The sequence below is a fragment of the Rhopilema esculentum genome, chromosome 21 (assembly GCF_057945365.1).
Source record: "Rhopilema esculentum isolate cy_ngs chromosome 21, ASM5794536v1, whole genome shotgun sequence".
NCBI lineage: Eukaryota > Metazoa > Cnidaria > Scyphozoa > Rhizostomeae > Rhizostomatidae > Rhopilema > Rhopilema esculentum.
This window is the reverse complement of record NC_142835.1, coordinates 10,017,180-10,040,406: the sequence shown is the minus strand read 5'-3', so window position 1 is coordinate 10,040,406 and position 23,227 is coordinate 10,017,180. Positions and strand designations below refer to the sequence as shown.

The 23,227-nt window shown below is 36.8% G+C and overlaps 2 protein-coding genes across 2 annotated transcripts; both read left to right on the top strand.

The window, feature by feature from the left end:
• Nucleotides 1-70: 70 nt before the first annotated feature.
• Nucleotides 71-16,164, top strand: LOC135684961 (cytochrome P450 4F5). The gene is made up of 5 exons (XM_065200680.2): nt 71-3,285; nt 4,770-5,011; nt 10,475-10,771; nt 12,678-13,182; nt 14,162-16,164. Exons 1-5 carry the CDS (start codon nt 3,057-3,059, stop codon nt 14,419-14,421), a joined length of 1,533 nt encoding a protein of 510 aa, XP_065056752.2. The 5' UTR covers nt 71-3,056; the 3' UTR covers nt 14,422-16,164.
• Nucleotides 16,165-17,300: 1,136 nt separating this feature from the next.
• On the top strand, nt 17,301-22,576 carry LOC135684634 (uncharacterized). The gene is made up of 4 exons (XM_065200267.2): nt 17,301-17,444; nt 19,629-19,845; nt 21,419-21,624; nt 22,342-22,576. Exons 1-4 carry the CDS (start codon nt 17,358-17,360, stop codon nt 22,372-22,374), a joined length of 543 nt encoding a protein of 180 aa, XP_065056339.2. The 5' UTR covers nt 17,301-17,357; the 3' UTR covers nt 22,375-22,576.
• The last annotated feature ends 651 nt before the right edge of the window (nt 22,577-23,227 follow it).

Genomic DNA, 23,227 nt, shown 5'->3' with positions numbered 1-23,227 from the left:
GGTCCATCCGCAGTTATCAAGATTCACCTAAAAGTAACAAAAGCAAATTTTGCAGACCCATGATTATCAGCTAAAAAGTATTGATAAAACCGAAAAATTTCAAAATAATATAGATATGATCAGGCCACTACACTCTTTTTTTATAAGAACAATTTTATAAGAACACGAGCCTCAAAACTGGTCGAAAGTTAAGAACAAATTAAGAACAAGATGTGGCTGAGCTTTTGCAAAATGCAATTTTGAACAACGTTTTTTCTCAAAATCGAGGACTTCTAGCGATTTGTGGGTGCTTTTTCGGTGAATATTAAAAAATTTGTCAGCAAATTAAGGCTGTCTCACTCACTTTGTTGGCAAATGAGGCCTAAACACCTCCTTAGAGCGAAAAAGCTAGCAATAGCACTGCTTGCACCCTCTAAATTTAAGAACAAATTAAGAACAATCGAGCCTCAGATTTTCGAAAAAATTAAGAGCAGTCAGCCTGAACTTAAATTTACTGGTTCTTATAAAAAAAAGTGTAGTCGTAGTAATTTAGGCTGTTCCTGTAATAATCAGTTCAAACACATTTGTCCCTTTTTGCTTGTTTTTGATATTGTCGTGTCAGTTGAACCTCTAAGTTTGAAAAAGGTATGTTGTTAAATCAGGTACCCAAAAGTATCAGATCACAATGAAAATTCTTACCCAAAATTATCGGATGAACAGGTGACTCCCCTGGTCTGTCTGTTGCCATTGCTCATTAAAAAGCATCATACTATAATCATGGTGGTCATAGCAAATTCCCCACGACTGATACGACCAAAAATAGCATTGAAAATATATTGTATTTCTATGATCAGATACGACCCTTAAAGTCTTGTACACTTTGGTTCTATTTTTAATAGTTTTTTAGAAAATAGTAAAAATCTACGAAATGTACGAAAACTTGATACTATATACGAAAAGCATAAGAAACGGTTTATGAAAATTTAAAGTTTAAACCCCCTCAAATGTGTTCGAGCAACCCTGTTCAAAGGGAATAGGGCATGCTTTTCCAGCTTTGTTCAGGAGCTGCCACGGGCTTTGTGGAATGGACTCTTAAGTGAACATTGAGCTGGTCCGGCAATTCTGCCTGTGCGGCTTACCACAGAGACAAGATAATCCCATCTCTTTTGTTTATGCACAATATCGCTGTTGACAGAATGAAATTTCATAACTTTGATGTTCAATCTTTTGAGTTCTTGGAAAACAAAATTGTGTTAAAGAAAGCTTCGGTTCTAAGCACGCAAATGTTTTGTGTTTTTAAGCCTGATTGCCACTAAGAAAGATCTCAGCGAAGTACTTCGCGCGAACCTTTTTTCTCGTTAAATTTTGTCGCTTTTCTGTTTCCACTCTGTTCGAAATATTTCTCTCATGCCTGCGAAAACGTGTTCTGAACGACATTTGGTCGAATATATCTTTTTAAGTTGGTTGCACCTTTATAACGCATCGGCTCCGACAAAGGTGGGGGGGCAAAGGTGGGGGGGTTAGGAAAAATTTAATGGGAATTAATTTCTTAATTCGAGTTAATGCCCGCGGGGAAGGCGCCTATTCTCGTTCAAGGGTCGTGTTATCTTGCACGTGCATCCTTGCTAGGCTGTCAATCATAATTTGTCATCTATTATTATGCTAATTACCTCATGGTGCGTTTACAAGGCAGTGCTCTAACCTGCATGTAGTTTTCGACCTGGCAGCTTGTGGGTTACGCCACATTGTATGCGTTTAATCCATAGAGATTCCCCCTCCCAGTCCCACCCCTCTCTTAGGTCCTCAGTCCTTTTTTTCTTCCCTACCTGCCCCGACCACATTTCCTTCTCCCTCTCTTCCTGACGGGTGTATCAGTCTGATTGGCGGGTTAAAAAACTGAGGCTTGTTCCCTGATATCAAACACCTACCTTAAATTACGTCATTGCTCAGGCAATACAAGGGCTTGTAACTGTAAGGGTTCTTGTCATGACGGTGAAGATTTGATGTTATCTCTAACTTACATTATATTAAAACACTGACAAAGGAACACTGTGAAACATCACATAACAAGATGACAGTGACGCACATTTCCCGGAAGGGAGTTACTAACACAACAGCGCGACAAACAAACATGTGACATTAACACGCAACATAATCAAAGATCTAGCTAAACATAATAATAATAATTACTGAAGAATACAAGTCCTAAAACGTTACAGGCTGATGCACCGAAAGCCCAAATTGTTTTTCCTGAGATAGGGATTCACTTAGTGCATTGATTAGGGGCCCCGCGAAGGAATTAAACACCCATAACAAAAGGTTTCGAGAAAAAGCTTTATACGAAAGACAAAATTTCTTTGAACGCTTTCATTTCAACGAGAAAAAAATTGGAAAGGCCAAGTTTGTTATTTCGCATGCGAAAAAGTTCAACTGACTTCAACTTTTATCTCAGAGAACTGGATAAATGACAAGATGCATGTGCAATAGGTTTGAAGTTCGGGCTAGTTGTTTTTAATATTTGCAAAACTTTACGTCTGGATTGTTCATAATTCGTTTTTAGATAATCAGGGTTTATGCAGTGTTATCTCCTATTTTGCTCAAGAAGAATGTTTAAACCCTTTTTGTCAATAAAGCCAGCGAGATATTCTTTATTCAAGTTTGAAAATTCACTGGAAAGCATCTCTTGATGGCAAAAACTCAACGTTTTTAGATGAAATTTGAATGTGATCCGTTCACTGCTCGGCAAAAACTTTTTTTCGCAGAGAAATTCTTCGCGAGAAATCCCAGCAAAAGATTATTGCGCATGCCTAAGACGTATTTCGCGCGAACTTTTTCGCACTTCGCAGTTTTTTTCCGCAAAATTACTTTGTTTGGTTTAGCCAACGAAAATTCAATGTGAACAGAACATCTCACAGGGTGTCAAAGATACATAGAGGGCATTGTTTTCGGTGGACCTATTGTCTTCTCGATACAACAGTTGTCATCGAATCACTGGCAATTGTCCATTTCAGGACAATCCTTGCGGCCTAAATGGTCCTATAATTCGCCTGATTTGAATAAAGAAGTAAAGGCTAGCAATGTTTGCATCATATTCCATCGTGGGTATTGTTGCATTTTGTGCATTTGTTTTGTTTCTTTGGATTATAATTTCCTGGTGGAAAAACCCATATAAATGTATACCCGGCCCGACTGGTTGGCCAATCATTGGCAACACTTTTGAGTTCTCCGGAAACACCGATCAGCATGCGCTTTTTCTGCAATGGACAAGACAGTATGGCAGAATATTCAAGTATTATGTCCTTTTTGGTGCGTATACAAATCGATTTGATCATTTTGAATTATTGATGACTGCGTATTTTGATGGATATAAATTTATTACGCAATAGGGCTAATTCCAATATGGCGCAGCTCTGGCATAACAAGGGTTTGATTAGTCTTGGTGTGGGTCGTTCTGTAATTTTGGCCCATCCCCTCCTTAGTACCAATTAAAGTTAAGCTTGCACTTGCACTGACCCTCACCTTATAATATAGCCAAATTATATTTCTATGGCGGGTCAGAAGTTTTCATACATTACCTTGGTTTGACGTCATGTGATAATTGCAGCTGCAGGGGTTTAATCGCCTCGCAGCATTTTATCACAAGAAAGAGGAATTTAGTACTGCGAACGATTTTTTCATTGTTGGATTATCGACAAACGGTTTTACGTCACGTCGAGTCACAATTGACAATGGGACAAACTTCTGCAGTCCTGGATGAATGAGGTCTAGCTAGTACCGTGGTGTACACAAGGGGTTTATTCAATGCCAATCTTTCAATGAAAATTAAGATGTGATGAAGGAGGGTCAGAATTAAGATATGGTGTATTCAGCTGCCCTTCCCTTTTTTGTCATTAATTCAATTATCATATAAAAAGGCAAATCATACAATACAAAAATATACAAAAATGCCACTAGTACCGCTGCATGCCGCCACTGCCTCCAAATGATGAAGTTCGGTACACTCTTTTTATAAGAATCAGTAAATTGAAACTCAGTCTGGCCATAGAATAGAAGGGTCATTTCTATTCGGTGGTCTGGCTATTCTTAATTTATCTAAAAATTTGAGGCGGGGGCAACCCTTTGTTTATATAAAGAGGAGTACAATATCTTATTGTTTAAAATGATGGAAGATAACTGTAATTCCGGGGCCAATCAAGGGAAGTGCTCAGACCCCACTATTCGTTCCTTGTTAGTATTGTATTGAGATGTATTGGGAACTCCTTGGAAATCCAATCATGAGTGGTTCTTTCGTACAGCGTCGAGGGATAGTTGTTTAGGCCCTAGGGCCTGAATTGAGAGAGACAACACATTGCTAACTCATGAAGTTAAATGCACACGAGGACCCAAAAGACACATGAACCTGAAAACCACAATGCCAGAATACATTAAGTAGCAAATGCTGAAAAATCAAAACACGACACGTAACTTCATTAAGTAATATAAGATGAATGAATAGAGAAACCTTACTCGTTATACGAGGCTGGTTTGATTACATAACAGGACTTTGCTCGATAGGCACAGCTTCTCAATTTCCTAAAAGCTCCATTGGGGAGCTATGAAGATACATTTCATGTGTTTCCATAAATTGAAATGAAGAATTTTCTTCTTGTTGAAAACTTTTTCAGTCTTTAAAAACAAAAGTTGTCAGTATACAGAAAAATCACTTTCGGAGTTAAATTTCACTGTTTCTTCTTCCTCTCCCAAAGAATTTTTTTCTCGCTGCTGCTATCCATCTTTCTTTTTTGTTGCAGGGGGATACAGAATCTACATAACAGATCCTTCTATTGCCAGGCACATCCTTGTTACGAATTTCAAGAACTACAGAAGACAGGATGTGCTCAGGAAGCTTCTTCCAGGATTCGGTACTGGATTAATAACGGCCAATGGTCGCACCCATGCTACACAGAGGAAACAGCTGAACCCGTTCTTTTCCTTAGCAAATGTCCAGAAGTTCTTCCCAATCTTCGTGGAAAAGACCAACGCTTTAATAGCGGTGCGTTTCTTTCTTGTAATTTCTTTTTCTAGATAAGGCCAACCCACGTAAGTCATATTGTCTTAAATCTAAAGCTAAGATTCAACTCTTGCATTGGCCTAGATTTCTGGGCATTTCAAAATTTCGGGAAAACAAGCTCCAAAAAGGGTTCAGGTTGGAACTTAAGCTGAAAATTGTAGAAGTTTACAGAAAATCAAGCAAAAGTAAGCCATGCCCCGAATAAAATAGTTGCACTCGCAATAGACCTGCGTTCACGCTTTTGTCACTCTTACGCCTGTGACAAACAATCATATCATTTTGGATCATTTGCTAGGAAAATGTTTGTTGGTTAATGTTTGTATCGTTCCGTAATATCTGTTGCAAAAAAAGCGTTTATCGCAAGGTTAAAAAGTGTTTATCGCAAAAAAGTGTTAAACGCAATTTTTTCTGACACAGAAAATCATGAAATTTAGCAGGCGCGATGTCAACAAGAAAAGGAGAAAAGGCCACGTTAAATATTGAGGCTGCACAGACAAAAAAGTTATCATCTAAATTTGTTTGCTGTCATTTGAATTCAAAGGCTGAAAAGCCCTACAATAAAAGAGTTAATAACCTCATCCAATCTCTTTTGTAGAGCGGAGGGGATATCCCTGTGCACGTTTCTTGTTTTTCTATCAAAATGTGTTCTTTGATCAGGCAAATTCCTATGTAAATTGAATAAAGCTGTTTCCAGACATGATGGTTTCCAGTTTCCAGACATTCTCGTGTTATCGTTATCATTTTCTTTGAAGTTTTTTTGCCTTTAATCTATTTATTCGTCGAAAAAAATAATCTTACCGATATGTAAGTAAACTCTGTGAGGGTTTTTCCTCAACATGATAGCGACCGAAAGTAAAGAATTGAGTTCTCAGCAATGGCGGCGCCAGCCACTAAGATCTTGGGGGGGGGGGGGGACAAACCAAAAAAAGTTATACCATGCCCTTTTAACCACCAGAAACGCCATTTCACCAACAGGGAACGCAAATTTTATCCGAAGGGAGCGCCTATGACTAACTTTTGTTTGAAAATTGGCAGTTTGAAAATCATAGGATTACATCACAAAAAGTACGGTGTCAAAATATTACCCCTCCTCTAACATTTTCTCATCGAATTTAGACGAAATACAAACTCGATTCTGCTGAGAACTGGGGGGACGTGTCCCCCCAGTCCCCCCCCCCCCCCCCGTGGCACCGCTCCTGGTTCTCAGCAGTGTCTAGAAACAATGTTTTATCACAATGATGAGAAAAAGCTATCATTAAATTGCTAGTATCATTGGATGCAAAGAGATTCCCACTTTCAAGCTAGTCAAAAAAAATTTTCACGGTCAAAAAGTGCAAGAGCTCTCGCGACACCAACGTCTGAGCGTCCGCCCTGACCAAATTTGCATCAAAACTGGTTAGCAGGCATTATTTAATGCACCTTAAATCAAGCTTTCGTAATTTGATTCGTAATGTCGATCTTGGTCGTTTCCGTCTACATTTACAAAGTCATGGTTTGACTTGCTTCGCTGCGAGCTGCAACTTATCTGACAAGAATAAAATGGTCAAAAAATGCCTTATTGATGAAACAAAAGTTGTTTCCTGAAACCAATGAATTGGTCACTGTACATTGAGGAACAATTGCGCAGTGTTGCGCCAGGTTCCAAAAACCCGCAAAGCCAAATGGGTAATGGTATAAAGCCAAAAAAGGCCAAATTTCAAAACGAGGCAATAGAAGAATTGAAATCGCCAGTATCCGAAAAAGAAACTGATGATTATCCTTCATCTATGAGGCATCTACAGTTACAAGGAAAAAGACACAGCACATTTAGCATATTATTATTCAATACCCCCTAAAATGGCCCCTAGCAATCGGTAGCGGCGCCGCCATTGCTAGCAATCATCTGTTTCAGCTGCAGCTTTTGCTTTTGAAATTGGTAAATGCATGGAATAAAAGCCTAGACAGCAAAAAGATATTAAAGAATAAACCGGCTACACTTCGAAGGCTCTCTCGGCTGAAACTTTGTCATTGATTCCCAATCTCAGCCTTTCCCGTGGTATCAACTAGAGGCCTCCCAATTTCAACCTTCGATGTTATTCAAGAGCAAGATTCAATAGATTTATCTTGCTTGTAGTAATTCCAACTCCTGGTATAGCCTGGTGCACGCCCGGACCTGAAAGGTCACACGTTTCCCCTTTCGAATGCTATTTAGCAAAGCATGGAGAGAGGATTAATATGATTTAACAGGAAAAACAAATCGATGTTGTTTCATGCAACCGTAATTCCAGGAAACAATTAGTGTCATTGCTTGTGACAGCCAAATATTTGCTAAAATAAAGTTGTTTTCCAGAATAGGAAGAGATTTGCTAGACTGGTTTAAGTAGATGACAATCGGGAACTTTATATGATGCTATCAATGCGGTTAGGTTAAGTCTGCCTTTTTATTGACCCCAAGAAGATTATTTCTAATTTTGTAAATTCGTGGAGGGATCAATTCTGGCCCTTAAACAAAGACAATAGGATTCTTCTAAAGGTGTTTACCAAGTCACCATAAATTATCACCGAGGCTGAGAAGGGTTTCGATTTCTTTGTGTACGTAATGGGCTTGATTGGGCCACGATAAGTTATCATTTGCTACCAAGAAGTAGAGAAATAAGAAAAATGTGCACATTCCAAGACCGCTAGTTTGTGACACTGCCAAAATTTATATTTAGTGATATTAAGCATAAGATTTCGAGGAATTTTGAGAGATCCTTGTGGACAGCCTCACATCTTTGTAAACTTCTAAAAATATGAACTATGACCACTTTTCCAGACTTGGGAGATTCCCTTGGGGTATTTACATGAAGGGGATATTTAGTGATTTCGGTTTAGAAAGCCTGTCTTTGTTATCCTTAGGGTGTGACACGGCTTTTGTGAACACACCCTTGGGTGCAGAGCCATGTGGATCAAGGGGCTAAGCCCCTTTACAGTGACAGTTACAGGGCCGGCGAAACCGGGAGGGCCGGGGGGCGATGCCCCCCCACTTTTCTGCAGAGCTAAAGAAACATTATAGGCAAACGTGGAAATAAATGTAGTATATGATTCTGTAAGTAACTCTGCCTAGTATTCTCTTGAATGTGTCCTTAGCTTTGCCTTGGTTGCTATGTCTTTGCCATAGAAGACATACATAAAATTGAATATGGGAATTAGGTCGAAGAAATCGGTCATTGTCAATTTTAGTATGTTACACGATCACTTTTCAGCACGTTGGTCCAATATTAAAAAAGTGATGGTAAAAAGTGATCGTGTAACCCAGCCTTTAGCAAATTGATCGAGAAACCTAGTCCAGAATAACTTGGTGCCAGCACAAATTGACGGAGTTTCGTTTTTTTCATTGCCTAAACTTGGCACACAAGGTCTATTTGTTAACGAAAACTTTCTCAAAAACATTACAAAAAGAGAGAAACCAACTGTTGAAGAAAAAGAAACAGCTGGAAAGAACTTTTTTGAGGATATGAGAAATAAAGTATGGGCACTGGGCAGATTTGTTCTTAAAAAGTATCATCAAGAAAACTTCATAGTTTGACCGTTTGGATAATCCATTCTTACTAAGAAAGAGAACATATCGACGCAATTATAAATTCTATTTAAATTTATATTGACAAGCCTAGTTTGAAGGTTTTTCAAACTTTTGTTAAAGCACTTAATTTCCGAAAAGTTAAGTTCAGATGTTACAAAGTTATATCTTAACTGTACAAAATTGCTTAACTTTTTATTTTTAGTTGATAGTTCTTCTGTTGATATTTCGACGTTAAGGTTTTTTATTAATTCGTGTTTTAATTATTTTTCTCCCTCAACTTATCTCGGGTACTTTTAAAATCTAAAAAAGACTTCGTTACGAGCTATATGATAGTGGTTATTCTAAAACTTTGCAAAACTTTTCTATTTCAAGTCAACATCACAATAGACGCGACTATGCGACACCTTCAGTCAAAATTAGTTTTAGATACAGTTTCTGGCCATCCCTAAGACACCATGATTCTAAAATTTTTCTTGCCACCACCATGTTGGCGGCCTTTCCGAAGCCCTTTCAAGACTGATATTTTGGCCCCTCCACTTTCAAATACGTTTCGCCGGCCCTGAGCTAACCCGTTCTAATTCTTACTACCCTTCTAATTCTTTCAAAATCCCAAACACATTGCAGACTATGGTCGTTTCCCTTAATGTGGCTTTCGTAAGAAATTAACATATCCGATCAGGCAAGTGTTTACAGGCTTGGGGCTTTTTAAGGTAATTCTACATGAAGTGGATTTCTGGCAATTAAGTATTATGTCTTTCAAGCAACGTATAAAGGCTCTTACATTTAGAAAGATTTTTGAAGAGCCGCTCATAAAATACACAACGGTCATGTTCTTATTTCAACAGTCATCCCATAACGAAGGCAGTCTGGCAAGTTGACAGTAAGGATGAGTCAGGATCCCTTAACTGCTACATTAACCACAAAAATTTCGTCTTGCCAAAGTTTAAGACAAATATTTGACGAAAATGTATTCGACTAAGTTTTAAATTAGACGAAATTTTTTGCTTTTAGGAAATTCGCATAGAAACTATTACATGATGCCAAAAATCAAATTTAGGTATCCTTTTGATCAAGTCTCTCAAGTTGCGTCTTTATCCTGATTTACGTCATCCTCAATATCATCATCATCACCCAAATGATTGTCGGTTCTTGAACTGCATTCATTTTCACTCTAACCATCGTTGGAGAAAAATAGTTCTAACTGTCGCCGATTTCTGATGATTCCACCTCTGTCTTTTTAAAGTTCAACTGTACTATTTCTTTCATTCGCTCAAGGTATTTGAGCCTTTCAACACAAGTTTTGAACTCTAAAGACAGCAAAAGTTCCAGACCACATTTTCTTATTAGAGACGGTCCCATACCGATTCTTATACTTATATTTATGCGCATAAATTTAATTATGCTCTGTTTATGAACTCTCATACCATGTATGAGATCATGTTTATGAACTCTCATACCATTTATATGTGGGCAATGCCTAAACATTGAAATATAATATATCGAGACAGAATCTGCTATCGATCTGCTTCACTGCATACCAGTTTCGTGCTCACTAAAAGTGCGAATCAATTAACTTATTAAGCATCATGGTGCCTATGACAAAACCTTGTAGAACACAATTGCAAGCTCAGTTACTTTTTATCTGCCAACGTTGTATTTGCTATTGCAGAAGTAAATCAATAGCTTCAAACAAGTCAGCTATGAAAGGCCCAGCATAATTTTTGGTTCTTAAATACACTTAAAACCTTTTTACTGAGTTTTTTAAAACAATGTTTTGTTAACTCCCCTGATTTACCTGTTAATTTTAACCGCAGCTCGATAATATAGCAAAGATTTTCTGCCTGTATGGGAAAAATTTGTGTCTCTTTACTCAAATAGACATATTTTGTTTCTCATTTCTTTAGCTTTGGAATGACCAGTTGATGAACTCAAGTAACAAAGCCATTGAGCTTGATGTCTTAGAAAAGCTGACCCACCTTTCATTGGACATCATTGGCATCTGTGCCTTTGGTTACAATTTCAACTGTATCATGGGAGGACACAGTGAAGAGAGTAAAGCAACTGACACTGTATTACGTGGAAACTTTGATTTGCAGCGCCGGTCCCTCGAGCAGATGATCCCATTGTTCACGTTGTTCCGATCAAGCACTCAAAAAGAGTTTATCAAAGCTGAGACTTGTTTAAAGAATCTTATAAATCAAGTAAGATACACAATTAATATGTAAATTCATTTGTTAACGACACACAATCATGAACACAACACAACAGCTGTGCTCAAGACATAAGACATAGTGCTACTGCACTGCTAACTTACATCGAATGTGTTAAAAGCCAATTTTTGTCATGTTTGTCAATTTTTTCTATGTAACGATTAAGGGTGAACAAAATCGAACAAATAATACGGTATTAATTTTATTGTTACTTTTTTTGTATATATTGACATTCTCAGTTAACTTTGCTATCTTATTGAAACATAACGGTCTCCCCTTTATTGGTCCCTGTTATTATGAATTCACAATTTAGTTGAAGGACACCAGCTCCTGCATTCGGTAATTCTAAAGCAACATAGGCGTTTTGAGCTTCCATTTGAGATGCCAGGCACGCCCAAAGAGCATTCCATTTTTTCTCCCAGCCGGATATATCCGCCAGGCATATGGGAAAAGTGCTATTCCTGCCCTTTAATGCTGAGTTTTTCAGGAAAAATTTATGGTGTTAATCTCATCCTTGTTTTAAAAAAGTCATTATTTGACAAAGGTTTTGCATGAAAATTTCCAATTTGATCATTCTTTCTAAAATGCTTCAATATTTTTTGAGTGAATGATTCAAAGATGCTCTATTTTTGGCAATTTCTATCTTTTTAGTTTAGTTTTACTGCTCTGTTCACATGTTTATGTTTGTTTGATTTAAAAAGCTCATAAACCTTGTGTTTTGACAAATTTATTCGAAGAGTGAGGAGTACAGTAAACTTTGTTTGCTGGCACCCCAGTACAGACTACAGTATTAAGATTCAACCGCCAGCTAGAACATTAAAACAATGAAATCTCCGCCAAAAACACTGGCGTAAAAAATATTGAAGATCGCTGTCCGCTGGACTTGTCCGGCGGGAGGGCCTCGGAATGCACAGTTTGGACGCGCAAGATACTGAAACATGTGCATCCCCTTGACGTCATCAAACTTTGCTTGTTTTATCTTTAGCTTCGACTGCGCCGCACAGCGTGCAAGAGTTTAGCTGCCTACACAGGTGTATGAAAGACGATATTCACAAAAAAGAAAGATAGCTTTTGTTATTCACAAATTGAAGACTCATATGGAAGATTTAACATACGTAATTTCAAAACAAATATAAAGCGCTCCATATACATGTAAACAGAGTATGCAAAAAGACGGAATACCAAACTGGTCTAAATTGGCTTAGAAGGTTCTGCCAAAGGTTCCTAAATACAATAATCCTCGAGTATTTTATTAAAGAACGTTTCAAAGTAATATCTTAAACCGAATTTTTATATTCATTATTTCTTTAATCGAAAAACTTTTTGCAGCATGGCTAAACCTCTTCAACATCAACCTTTCTTCATTTGATGATATTCTTTTCTGCCAATTCATACTCTCCAATTTTGACTCTGACCTTTTTTAATCGATCATTTATTACAACAGCGATTGTAATTATAGTCATATGACATCTGATGTAGTGATGATAGAGTTAGCTTTTCTCCTAATTGCTAAGAATCGATTGAGAATCACTGTTACCAGTTTTTCATATGATGCTCGAATGCCGTATAGGCAGGTCAGTACGCGCTTCTGCGCGCATAGAAGAGAACGGTTATTTTAACAATTGACATTTGTGAAAATATATGAAATGTTACTTGCTTAAAAGACATTTCTGAACTTAAATCGTTTTCTATTACATGTTTAAAGGATAACATCTCAATGCATGAAGAATTAAGTGTTGGAATCTCAATGCATGTTGGAATTAAGTATAAACGATAATAGGAACATTTTATATGCTAATAAAGGTTGTCCTCAAGTTTTAGGCCAATATCCTTTAATAAATTGTGCATGGTTGCAATGAATCTGATTAACTAATAATTTTTTCAATCAAAATTTCAGGTGATTCGAGATAGAAGAAAACATCTGGAAAATGGAGATGCTACTGCTGAGAATGATCTACTTAGCATCCTGTTTTCAATGGTAGACGAACATGGATTGAAATTGTCAGCAAAGGATATCTACCATCAAGTATTTACATTTCTAATTTCTGGTCATGAAACAACCAGCTTGACGATAATGTGGACGCTTTACTTGCTTGCAAAGCATCCTGACATTCAAACTGAAGTTAGGCAAGAGATATCAAGGTTTACCAATCCACCTTGTGCCGAGATCACGTGGGAACAGATTGAGCGAATGAAACTATTAGACAACTGTATAAAAGAAGCCATGAGATTATACCCTGTTGCTATAACAACCGACCGAACCTCGATTGGGGCTGACACTTTGGGGCCTCACAAAATTTTACCTGGAACGCACGTTATGGTGGGAACAGGTACTCTACACCGTGATGAAGAATTTTGGAAGGACCCAGATACCTTCAACCCTTGCAGATTTGATGAGATAGGTATGGCATTTATGTTTACTGTTTACTTGGTTTCATCAGGGGCAGTGCCATGGATAGAATTCCACCGTACTTTTTTCAAGGATTATTTTTTCTTTCGTCCAAAATCAACCAGAAAATTGTGGGAGGGGAATGTCGTGTAATTTTGATTTTTCTCTGGTTAATCAATTGTCACCTTCAAGCTTCACTGTCTAACTTAAGTTTAGAAAGTCTTTTTCAACTCTGTGCTACAACGATTGTTCAATTCAGTAGTATAGAACATGATATGGCGGACAAAACAGAGCTCAATAGTTTCATAGATAAATCTAAAAGAGCTGTTTTTCGAGACTTCAACTTTTACTAAGCATATAAAGAACACTTAATGATCATATGGTACATATATAAGCCGAAGATGAAATCACTGTTTATCGCTGTTCTCTTTGCAATATGTTATAAAAAGGGGGTGACATCTAAAACATTCTGGGCACATCGCCTGTTCTTCTATCAACCCAACATGGTGTCAGCTTGGTCGCACCTACCTTTATTATGACAAGAGTGAGAAACGTTAATTCACGGACATGTAGGCTGGGTAGATCTTTCTTCATTTACGCGAGTGAGGTGCCCTGTCTGTGCAGTTTGCCATCGTAAAAGGCCATTGACTTGTCATGTGAAAGTGGTATTGGCAAGTTTTGCATCCAAAATCAAACCGCAAATCATTTTCCTCATTCTTTTGTTGTTTGATAAGACATATTGACCGCTTGAAAAGTGCTACTCGGCTTTGGCTAAATCAATGCTTCTCATCATGGATCATTCTAAGGAGGGACTTTTGGAGTTCAGACTTAGTTGCATTTAATTGGATTGTATTTCGGATATGCTGGGTAAAAGAATTGTTACCCCCTTTTCCCGCCGCCTCGACGTCAGTTTCCAACATTCGCAAAGCAACCCTGCTTATCGGTGGTCAATTTTCACGAAGCTCATTTGAACTGTCGTCTTTCTGTTTTAGGTGATGATAAACACAGATCGCTCCTGTACCAGTTTTTGCCGTTCTCTCGTGGCCCACGCATGTGCATTGGCTACAGGTTCGCTACGGCTGAGATTAAAGTTGCATTGGTCAAATTACTCAGCAATTTTCAGTTTACCTTTGTGTCTGAGAAGGATTCCAAAATGTTAGACTCAGATATAAGCACCATCTCAGCATTGACGTTGAAACCATTTCCACGACTTTCATTGAGAATGGAACATGCAAGGGCAAAATCTATATGAATTATGTTTAATTGACAATCAATTGAATTTTCGAGACAATAGCAATTATAAAATTTATTTAGGATATTTCTACGACAGTTATAGTAAAGCTATTTGCTACTTAGCTAAATATTTTTAGGTAAATAAATTGAAAATATAATTGGCGGCCAGACGCCTTCTCTTCATACGAACAGATGGTTTCCAGACAGATCAGTTGTCCGGATAGATTCCCATTTCCCTAGTCCAGTTTCCTTGTGTTTTGCATTTCCCCTAACGTAGAACTGATGGGACCTGAATACTACTTGATCTACTCTTGAACTTCAAGCCACCGTTAAACTGAAGATCCGTTTACAACATAAATATTCTGTAAAAGTTTAGTTTCAGGGTCGTATGTAAACCTATTATAATTTCAGGAGAGATTTAGCATAGAGTTACTAAATATATGCTTATTGGTGTTGTGCTAGAATTTGTTGTGTAGAAAGGTAATTTATAGTTCTTTAGATCACATTCCAATCACCAGACGCAAAATTACAAGAAAAAGAAAGGGAGGCAACAGGAATATGACGCATGACTGCAATTCTTTACTTTTGCTACATTTTCCTTCTCCGTATCCTTACTTCCTCAATGTTTCAATTTCATATTAGGCTCTACCAGCGGTGTAATTCAGCTGAATATTTGGATGTTTACTTTAGACTACAAGGGAGACTTTTTCAAAGGGACAGAAGACTTTTTGTACAAACAACTACAGATTCCTGATTTATGATACTCCTCTAGTCCTTCAAGATTATTTTGATTAATAAAGAAAGTCCTACCAAAGGTTGTTATATTTGTAAAATTTTGCTTCTAACTAGCCAAACTGATTGTTAGAGAATCTTAATTTTGACATCTATTACATGGGCGAAAAAGATACCATAACAAAATTGACGATTTAGATGAAAAGCATCAGTTTCTCATGATTTTTTCGGGATAGTTTTGTACTCTTGCGTTGATTTGCTCAGCCATGGATTATGTCTGTCTTGAATTAGGAAGGCCGTAATTTTATCATAAATGTTTTGAAATGTATCTGATTTACATCCAACAATGCTTTGCGGTACACAGAGCACATTCTTCAACATTCTCGTTGCTTTGCTTCCTTCTTGCATGCACATGTCTAGTGTACGAAAGAACATTATTGAACCCATGAACCATTTGCAAAAATTTCTCTACCAATGTTGGATTTTTAGTTCGTTAAAGTCACGACTGTGTCTCTGCCAAATTGCGTTAATTTCCTGTAGCATTGAGTAATTTTTTAAACAATACCCGGGACATTTTTCTGATTGTGAACTAAACCCATCCATAATTTTATTACGTACAGTAGTTTCAAGCCATGAGGAGAAATACCTCCTTTTGTCATTTTCAACCTAGTTATTTCCAAGATAGCACAACCTCTGGTCCCAATGGTGTGTATTGTCATTTTCCCAGTTGTGTTTTAAGTGCAACTTCAGCCCTTTTTATGTTGCTTAGGAGTCTCTAATTTTGGTACTTTTCACGTTAACTGTCTCTCAGCCCTTTGCTTTTCAAAGTCAAACTTCCCTTTTTATTTACTCCAGGGGCAGCTTTGTAGCAGTGTGCCAGTTTACCTGTCGTTTCTTTGCTTGCTTTACCCTTAATTGTGATTTATATCTGTTAGCTTTGTATAATTTAAAACGAATTAATTTTGCTGCCAAAAGCTTTATTTATCTATATTTTATTTAATTCCAGATTTGATTTGGCGTTATACCGAAATTTTTGTTTTCTTTTCCTGGAGTTTACCACTATTTGATTAACTTCTGGTTCATGTTTAACTGCTGCTGGTCGTATACAGTAAAAATCTTATATTTTGACTGCCTAGTAACGGAAATTTTTTAAACTTTTCAGCCAAAAACTTTAAACTCTCAAAGTTATTTCTATATTTCGGAATTAAGAAAATTCCAAATTGCTTGTTATTTGAAGACAAAAACTTAAGAAACGGTATCGAAGAACTTAACTAAAGGTATTGGAGAATCTTCAAAAATTTGAAATCTTGCAATTGATACAGAAGTTAGTACAGAGTTTGGTACAGATTTATCATAATTTTTGCAATTTAATGAATTTTTTTAAAGTCTTAGTAATATTCCGTCACTGGTGATTAGAAACGCAAACATCTGAATAGAAGTCTCGTCTTCTATTACGTATTTAACAGAATAAATCCAAAAATTAACAGTAAAAGGGAACTTAGCTATAATTATAGGTGCAACGGAGCCTTATCGTATCTAAAAGGTCATCAAACTGCAATGACATCAAAGATTGTCGTTCAAAATAAAGGAAGTTCGAGGCTTGTTTTGCAGCATCTACCTTGCTCAATACCGAAAACAAGCATTCAGCGCAGGCTGAATCTTATTAGCCGTTGGATCGGCAGTCGATATTGGTTTTCACCATGAATGCAAAGATGCACAGATTTTGTTGAGACCGACTTTTTTCGACAGTGATATACGAAGACGCCGTTTTCTAAGTTTTAGACCAAAACAAGCTTTGTATTTTAAAATAGGCACTGGCCACTAGCATTACATTAGCTAACTAACTAACATATGTCAGGAACTGCGGAGTATTGAGAAAAGCCGGGGAGAAAATAGTGCGGGGGCTAAAACCAAATAAAAAGGGGCTTTACTAGTGATTCGCTTTTTCAATATTTTGCACTCTTTGCCCCTGCTCTGCCGTGCCTGTACGTTGATATGCACTTTTCTCAGGCACCAAAAAGGCAATCATGGTAGCCAAAACCCTTGCTGTGAAAGTGCCATAAAGGTCAACTCCATGCATCATATTGCACCACTACTTTAGTTACCTTCTTACACTACTACTCGTTAGTCAAAATTTTTCACCAAGATGTTGGTCTGGTCGCCATTATCATTCGACCTCGTTTTAATTCTGAAAATGGTTGACATCAGCCTCTGAAAATCAAGATGGTAAATGAGGATAACCTTGCTGGCACAAGCTCTGCCCAAGACGAACAGCACTCCGAGGAGACGACTAAAGAGCAGCAGACTGAGGTATAGTAATGTATTTATGAGGATGGTTCACGAAAATAATGGAAAATTAGAGCTCTGACCTTTATAATTGATTTTTTTACCGGCAGATTTCGTTATTCAGATTACTGGGCCGGCCTAGGCTAAGTTAGTTCGCCTCCCCTTCTTTCCCGTAATTAAGATCTGTTGGTTATTAGTCTCCAGAAACGTACTTAAATGCTCGCGAAAAAATTCCTCATAACAAACTTTTCGCTTCGATGGTTACAATGAGATATTGTTGAGGAAATGTGATGCAACCATGGAAATAAGTATGATTTCAATTGTTATTATTTCAATATTCTGACTGGCCTGGCTGGTGACTAAAATGTTTCTTGTTGTCAATTCTTCTGGGATACAAGAAATTTATAATTTTTTTAGGTTTGCATCTTTTGCTTAAATTGAAATATTGAGTATACAAGTGTCTTACTTCCCACTGACCAGTATGGAATCCCAGGCTGGAAAACTTGCATATGCTTGCAGCGATGCTAGACTTCTTGTGCTCGCACCTCGTACCTCTAGTGACCCAAAATATCAAGAAATTTATATACCATACTATGAGCATTGTTGCCCACAGCTTGAATGCTTCGCTCACAGGTCGCAGCTGTTAATGTGCTGTTGGTCGCATTGTTTGTCTGCAAAATCATACATGTTTTCCAACCTGGATGGAATTCATGTAAGTTACACCGGATAAATCATCCTGCATGGACTTTATCATTTCTTTAGCATACTGGCATAAAACGAATTGTTCTGCACAACTCTTATAAGAAACATCAGACTAAGATTTGCCCAGAAAAAAAGAACAACAAAAGAAACAAGGCAGGCTGAAATTCAGGAAAACTTCAGATATTAAAATATTAAAATACCAGCAAAAAATTGAAAACATAAAAGAATAGCAACAGAACATCAGAAATTGATAGGCAAAATAGCATTGATTACTTTATCAGGCACATGTTTAGTCCAAACACTTGGTGGTAGTAAAAAGGTTCAAAATAGGCTGTCGTATTAGGTGTGGCCCCCCTCTGTTCTCAAAATTTGATGGATTTTCGGAAAATCCATGTTTTTTTGGAAAATTCTCAAATATGAGCTGTGGGTAATTCTCAAACTCTTAGCAACATAAATTACTTGGACTAAAGTACTTACTGTAAATTTGAGAGGCAATTCACTTTTGTAAAAAAGATACTAAATTTCCACAAAACAAAATGATTTCTCAGGATTTACCGATTCCCACCATAGAGTAATTTGCTGTTCGGATTTTGTCAGTTAAAATCCGAAACTTCAAGGGCTAAATTTGGTTATGGAAATTGGTCAAAATTGGTAGAAATTATATCTTTATTTGATATTGAAGGCCAGGACAGTACCAAATTTATGCCTATCACCAGATTTTTGAAAATTGTGTCCCAGATTTGAAATTTTATGCAATAATGTTGCATAAGGTAAAAAAATGTACAAGTCAATCGAAACCATTGATTTCCCCCAGTGGATATTCAATTTGAGAATAAGATTTTATCATTAAAAATTTGCTTCAAATGATGCGATTTCCAACGAATTTGAAGCATTAGATCATATAAGAATTTCCCCTCTGGTAGCAACCATGATGCTGCCTCAGGTAGTAACTTTATTCTACCCTACCGTTCTCCTAATTAACGGATGTCGGGGGCGTTCACTGTAAGTATGAAGAAACAGTGACAAGATAAAAGTGAATTTAAGTTTCTTTCCAGCTAAGGCAAAAGTTATGAGTTTTTCTGCCTCACCCCCCCTTTACACTTACATGAAATGCTTCTATTTCAAATAAATCAAATAAATTTTATCAAAAAATTTATCTTTCTGGCCCCCTCTAGAATTCATTTGCCACAATGCCCCTGCTGTGAGCTGCATGAATACAGCATAGAAAGGAAAAGGAATAAGCACCAGAAACTTTGTGGGATCATTCAGGAGAAGAACTCAGCAAAGATTATGTGGAATTCTACTAGAATTAAACCATATACTAGAATTCATGACACCATAAAAATACATTTTAAAATTGATTGATTGCACATGGAGTTTGGTGACTATATTATGAATATAACCATTTTGTATGAATTAGCTGTGAAATGGATATAAAACCATAAATCCATGCATTGATATGTTTACAATTAAACAACTTCTATATGATATGCAATTTCAATCTAGATGCATGAAGAAGTATTTGCAGATGCCTCTAGTGAAGCTGAAGTGGTGGAAGATGTATCCTTTGAAAGTAATGAAGCAGAAGTCACTGAAGATGACCAGGAACAAAGTGAAATTGTAGTTGAGGAGGAAGCTGATGCCAGTGCTGGGGACCCAGAGCCTGAGGAAGAAGAAGATTCAACTGAAGCAGCAAATGAAGAAGAGGGAGAAGAAGATGAAGGTGCTTAAGAAATTTTTGGCTCCCTTCTTTAATGAATTTTGAAAACATATTTTTTCAAATTTTGCATAATTAGGTATGATTTCAAGAAAAATACCTTCATAGCTTTGATATTCCAGCCGACCTTTGAAGCTGCCTTTTTTCTAATTGGCTGAATATATTAAGAGTGTGGGTTTCCTTGTATTAATTCAGAAAATGCTAGTTCTGTGTTTTGTGATGGCATATGTGGACTGATAAGAATGCAAGCTACCAGTGTAAAGATGTTGATTTTAAGACAAGGATTGTTAAACTTTAAGAATTCAGAATAAATATTTTTTGCTGTTGCAGGAAAAAACAGAAGTATAAAGGTTCTAACAAATATGTATGCACAGATTTATCCTGTTAATGACATATTTGTCTTTCTCTTTTCCAAACAATTTGCTTATTTCCCATTGCTCTAAAATCCACCTAGTTTTGCCATCCATAAAACTTTCCATTTTTTCATACTTTCTTCCATTTTTTAATGGTTTATTTGGAGACTTGCAGACCTGGCCGTTTGAGGCGGGCCATTGACCTTAGGGGCCTCCACGCTCGCCTCTTGGTATTCTTCGCTTGCCTGAATGTCAGTTTGCGCCTTGGTCTTCCTTTCATTTCTCGACACCTCTTGAAGTAAAACTAAAATATTGATAGGAACTTGATCTCTTACGTTTTCTACTCCCGTAAACTGGTTAACTACTGAACAAGTCACTCGAAAAACAAACGAAGCCTTTTTTAGAATCGGATAGGGAAGAGAATCCTTTGAATGGTTTCATTTTCGCCAGAATGCTATTTCGAAGGCCAATTGAAATGTCATTTGACATTTCAATTGTGTTGCCTTAAAGGTATTCATAATATTTCTAACATGTGAAACCTGAATCGTTTCAACATGGTGAATAACCAGAAAGGATCAACTGTTGAGCTAAGAACGTTCGAAAGAAACGACAAAGAAGCTGTTCTTGGAAGAAAAATTGAGAAGATAGATGAAAAGAAGATGGTGACGTTCGTTTGGTGCAAATTTAACGCTAAATAACTTTAAGTAATTTATGAACAGCTGTGATTTCTTAAACTGGCTATAATGTTAATTAAAGTATAAAGGAGATCCCCCACTGATAGATATAGCTTTTCAAGGACCGGTACGAAACTGTCTTCTCTCAAAATCTTTAAGTCTTAAAATTTCCAGTACCAGCTGAATTTATTAGTTTCGCTTAATAAAATACGTGTATGTCCCTGTGACAACGAACTCGGAAATGACAAGCCTCCAAGTACTTGAACATAAACATGACAGTTTTCGAATGAATGCTAGTTGGTTCTGTTCAAACCTTGTTAGTGAGAATGTTGTTGATTTGCGACTATACGAAACTATTGTTTTGTTTCTGTCGGTGAATCGCCATCTTGTTTTGTAAACTTAGCTGTTAAAGACTGTTGTTCATTCATATACTTTATTGACAATTTTCAAGAGATTAAAAATCGCCCGCCTGACTTTACCGAGGAGAGCAATGTACCGCTCGCCTGCTAAAATGCTCACGGCCAGCCCTGACTTGCATTTTTGATTGCCTAGATGACGATGATGATGAGGATGACGAGGATGAGGAAGACCCTGAAGATCCGGCTGATGCCATAAGAGAATCTTGTTCAAAGGCTGCCTCTTGTAGACCTTTAATGAAAAGTTTTGAAACATGTGAAGAACGAGTCACAAGTAAATCGCAGACGGAGGAAACATGTTTAGAAGAATATCTTGATTTTATCAAATGCCGAGACAAGTGTGTAAGTAGTAGCTTTCACCATAGTTAGCTTCTCTTCAAACTAGAATTAAAATAAAAGAGACAGAAACTTTGTTCGTTAAGAGCAGAGGTTTGTGCCAATATGGTTGCGGCAAGTAAATGTACTCTCTAGCTTAAAGATGCAAGGAAAAATGTTTTATGGCAATTATGCTTATGTTAAGTGCTTATGTTAAGTGCTTAGTTGCCACGGGAAGCTTCATTCCTGCCTCTTTTGCTAGCTTATGGAGATATCATGTTTATTTATTCATTGCTCATTAATCATAATCATAAATGTGAAAAAATAAAGTGAAGAATAGATTTTGATGCAATATATTCTTAATTATAAACACTTCTATTATGAACTTATTATGAACAGTCAGACAAATTGCCTAAAAATATGATCCATCCTTTGCATTTAAAAAACAAATTTTCATAAAAAATTCTCAGAACGGGAAAATTGATACTGCTGTTTCTTTGAAATTATAGCGTTATAAAATTTCACTATATGCTCCCAGAATCATTTGTCGTATCCTTCCGACAAAGAAATGCTAGTTTAGTATTCAAAGTACGTTTTGTGTTGTAAGATTTTGACATAGGAAATAAAAACGTCTTCTTTAATATTTTTGGAAAACATGAGGCAAAGATTGCGCTTTAATTGCCTTTAGATATTTTACAACCTAAATTCTATTTTTTTCATCTTTTTTATCAATCTCTTTTTCAGGTTTCAAGAGATCTATTTTCAAAGCTGAAGTAAAAGGAATGAATCTAGACTTTGACAAATTAAGACATTTCATTCTTTCATTGATAAGTTGAGAGGTTTGAATGCATCTGAAATAATCTATATACACTGTGATTAGTTGAAAATTTGGTTGAAAATTCCTTGTTCTGCAAAGCTAAGTTGCTTTTCATTTTGCTTTAAGGTTGGTATTTGTTTTAAAAAAGAGTCACTTAACTGACTTGTTGTTATTTCTGCAATTTTGTTGTCCTTCTGTGCTCTACATCCTGTAATTGTTTATGATAACTCCAATTTATTTAAACTTATTGTCTCTTTCTTTCAACTTGCGGTGATTTATGCCAGATTCCGTATCTGGTTACAGTGTTTCAAACACTGATTTTTAAAGAAGATGCTTCCACCGAGTCAGAAATCAGAACGGAAGCCCGTAAAGTTTCCGATGTGGTCTACATTTATTGAACTGTTTGATGGGAACATCGCAATATTCGTCAAGTTAACGTATAGTTATGTATCTCTCGTCGAAAAGACTAAATGGTTGAGGAAAAATATATTTTCAATCATCCTTTAAATTGGAAAAACTCGCGCTATTTCCAACTCTTCGGGAATTTTTCCAGAAAACAAAGCCAAAAATTTGCATAATAATCCTGAGATTTATGACTCTTAATGAAAAGTTTGCGATTTCACAACCAACCAGAGCTAAGCAAAGTCTCCATTTTTTCTCATGACTTTCGTTACATCATTCTCTGAAAAATCTTTGAATGAAATATTTGATAAAGTGTTATCTTAATCATACTCGCTGGATGAAAGTAGATTGGGTTTTTCTGGGATTTTGTCACTCTGTTTCTTCCCAATTTTGCAGAAAAATCAATCGCTC